Source organism: Ruditapes philippinarum, unplaced genomic scaffold, assembly GCF_026571515.1.
Source record: "Ruditapes philippinarum isolate M1 unplaced genomic scaffold, ASM2657151v2 ctg5409_1_1_1_1, whole genome shotgun sequence".
Taxonomy (NCBI): Eukaryota; Metazoa; Mollusca; class Bivalvia; order Venerida; family Veneridae; genus Ruditapes; species Ruditapes philippinarum.
Genome location: NW_026853260.1, coordinates 48,858 through 52,475, shown reverse-complemented (window position 1 = coordinate 52,475; position 3,618 = coordinate 48,858). Strand labels below are relative to the sequence as shown.

General features: G+C 32.4%; 1 protein-coding gene across 1 annotated transcript; it reads left to right on the top strand.

Moving 5' to 3' along the window:
* The first annotated feature begins 366 nt into the window (after positions 1–366).
* Positions 367–3,418, top strand: LOC132736321 (cdc42 homolog). Its single transcript, XM_060723431.1, has 2 exons — positions 367–492; positions 1,394–3,418. The coding sequence occupies exons 1-2, from the start codon at positions 460–462 to the stop codon at positions 1,802–1,804; spliced, it is 444 nt and encodes a 147-aa protein (XP_060579414.1). The 5' UTR covers positions 367–459; the 3' UTR covers positions 1,805–3,418.
* The last annotated feature ends 200 nt before the right edge of the window (positions 3,419–3,618 follow it).

Here is a 3,618-nt window from a genome sequence, read left to right as displayed (position 1 = left end):
AACAAGGATGCGGTTTACCAAATTCAAAAAATACCCCATAAAACAAACAACAGAAACAAATAAAGAAACAAAAGCAAACAAACAAATAAAAACACTTGTATAAATTAAATTCCGCATTTTTTTCTGAATACAAATTGTATATAAAATTAAATTGAAAATGTATACTAATGTATATCATAATAAAACAATATGATATTATATATACACACACCTTCATGTGAGTGAAGGTCGTCGTTTTCTTTTTAGGATATCTATGATAGTACAATTTATCATTTTTGTACATAAATACCTGATTAATTGATTATTATTAGCAAATATCTGAAATTGACAAATCGCTGAACATCACTTTGAAACTGGCATCGTTTCGGATATTTTCCGTTGTAATATTTGCTTCTAGATGATTATTAATTATCAACTGTTTTGCACATTTCAGTGAGTTTATCCGTGTGTAACAAACCGATGATACTGGGCCTCTTTGATACTGCTGGCCAGGTATGTTTCTATATACAAAATTGTTTTTTATCATGTAAGTTGAGAATTTTAGAATCTACTATGTGTGTCATAATTACATGTATACATGTATATAAAAGAACGAGATATTTCAAAGCAGCACGCCTCCAGATTCTCATGAAAATTTTGGAAATATATTTAAAAGTAAAATATTGTGAGGTAAACAAAGAAAGTAATTTACATATTGCAATCGGCACTTACAATCCAAGAAAAATACCAAAAAAGTGGTCATCATAAGCAAAAACAACCCTTACTGCGTTAGTAACGCAGTAGAAATATGGTGATAAAACACTGAAAAATCAGTCTTAAACCGCACATAAAATGTACAATTTAACTTGGGTCATGAATGTTCTTAAAATGTTAGTATATTTTTCTCAATATTGATTTTCTTGAAATATTTTGTCTCATCTGGAGGCATGCAGCTTTAATGAACGCCGTCAACTTATTAAAAAATCAATATAGTATACAGAAGTTATTGAATAAAAATAAATTTAAAATAAAAGCTATATTTTATTTGCCTATCCGGTAGGAGTTGGGAGGTACATGGTATGCAAGTAAAAGGTGTAAGTCAGAAATGGCTGGCCCTTTCAGTAGGGGTGACACTATAATAAACAAGTCCTTTTATATGAATAAACATCTTGATTAGTTTATAGAATACATCACTTTTAATCTATATAATAATAAATAAATCGCTTACGTAGACGCTTACAAGGCTTCCAAGTGCTGATGAAAAAGAGACAGGGAGCATTAGTTTAAGAGGACTCGAATTCTGTGGTTGTCCCATAATTTATGATATTTTCATACTATGTTTAAAGGCAGACTCGTAGCTAACCATCAGATCACATCCCACTTGTATTTTGTGATTTCATTTTTTATATTTCAGGAAGACTATGACCGCTTACGAGTTCTGGCATATCCGGATACTGACGTTTTTATAGTCTGCTTCTCGGTCATGGGTCCTACTTCATTCGAAAATGTCGAAGAGAAATGGGCACCAGAAGTCCGCCATTACAGGGAGACAACCCCGTTCATACTTGTCGGCATGCAAGTTGATCTACGGGACAACTTTTATGAAATCCAAAGACTGCAGAAAAACCGGCAGAAACCGGTGACCTACGAAATGGGATTACGACTGGCTAACAGAATAGGTGCAAACTGTTATGTGGAATGTTCTGCTTTGACTCAAAAGGGGCTAAAAGCTGTGTTTGATAATGCGATATTAGCAGTTATTAGCCCACAACCTGTCACCAGACCAAAAAGACGAAAAACTACATATATGTGTCAAATATTGTGATAAATAGAGGCAATGGGCTGATAACTTATCTGTTATTTGTATAGTGTTAAATAATCTGTCTCCTAAATTATCAATTGTCTGTGATTAAGTTACTTAATATTAGAATGTCGTTCCTTTCCCATTGCACACTTCATATGTCGAATTCGGGGATGAATTTGTTTTATTGATGCCAATTAAGATTTCGTAGAATTTGAAGAGTGATAAAAGTGATAAAGTGCTTTAACATGAACGATATTCGTTGAATATGGAAATACAATATATATTGTCAAATGTTGCCTCAATGAGGTTACCGTTTTAAAAACTGCCACCTGAACTATAAACTTGCAATTTCTGGTCATATTCTGGTAATAAGTCGAATATCTGGTCATATGTGTATCATTGGTGCACTATTTGGCCATATAAGTATAAAGGTACAAAATCTGGTCATATTTGTACAATGGTGCAATATCTGGCTGTATTTGTATTATATATGCAATATATCTAGTCATTTGTACCACTGCTGCAAGAACTTGTCATATTTGTACAAATGATGCAATATCTGGTCATATTTGTACAAATGATGCAATATCTGGTCATATTTGTATAAATGATGCAATATCTGGTCATATTTGTACAAATGATGCAATATCTGGTCATATTTGTACAAATGATGCAATATCTGGTCATATTTGTATAAATGATGCAATATCTGGTCATATTTGTATAAATGATGCAATATCTGGTCATATTTGTACAGTTATTGCAATATCTGGCCATATTTGTATAAATGATGCAACATCTGGTCATATTTGTACAATTGATGCATTATTTGGCAAGGCTTTCATTAATGGAAATCTTGAAACAAAGTGATCCCTCGGAAGCATTAATCACAACAAAATTACAAGAGAATTGCAGACTCGATTTACTCCTTAATTTTGGATTGTGACTTCCAAAATCTAATACTTTTCCTTTACCTATATAGACTTCCAATATCAGAGATTTTGTAGTCTCTGACTTCCAAATTTTGAAACTTAATGAAAGCCCTGATTTGGTCATATTCATACAAGTAATGCATTATCTGGTCATACTTGTTCAATTAGTGCAATATCTGGTCATATTTGTGTATATGATGCAATATCTGGTCATATTGATGCAACATCTGGTCATATTTGTGTATATGATGCAATATCTGGTCATATTTGTACAACTGATTCAATATCTAGTCGCCTGTGTTTTATATTTACAGTTGATAATGTTTTGTACAGATGATGCAAGATATGATTTTTATATACCGGTGTTTGTAAATACATACATCTTTGTGTCTATGGTTGGCAAATATGCAAACGTAGAAGAATACAGTGACAGTCATTTTTGGACACGAAATCATTTAATATATTAGTATACTAGTATATTGATCTAAACATATAATAGAACTCAGTGAAAAACTACTTCTATTAGACATAAGAATAATAGTGTCTAAAGTAAACTTAAAAACACGAATCAGGAAAGTAGGGGTGCCAACCATGGGCCAGATTGTCTGTGGTTATATGCAGTTCAATTGTCTCGGTTTTGTTTGATGTACATTGTCCTGGTATGAAAATACATACATAAATTAAGTAAAAAATGCTTTCTTTATTCAAGTCTTATTGTATTAGAGAGTTCAGTTTATACAGAATTTATTTTAGTACGATTGTATTGAAAGATACAAACATACTGGAACACTCTCGAATCCGTACCTGGAACCAACCAGTACTAAGCAATACATGTAAAGTTTATTGCTGAAGGAAACAACGGTTTGCTCAGATCAGCCATGGTTTGCACCCACGGGGATAGCA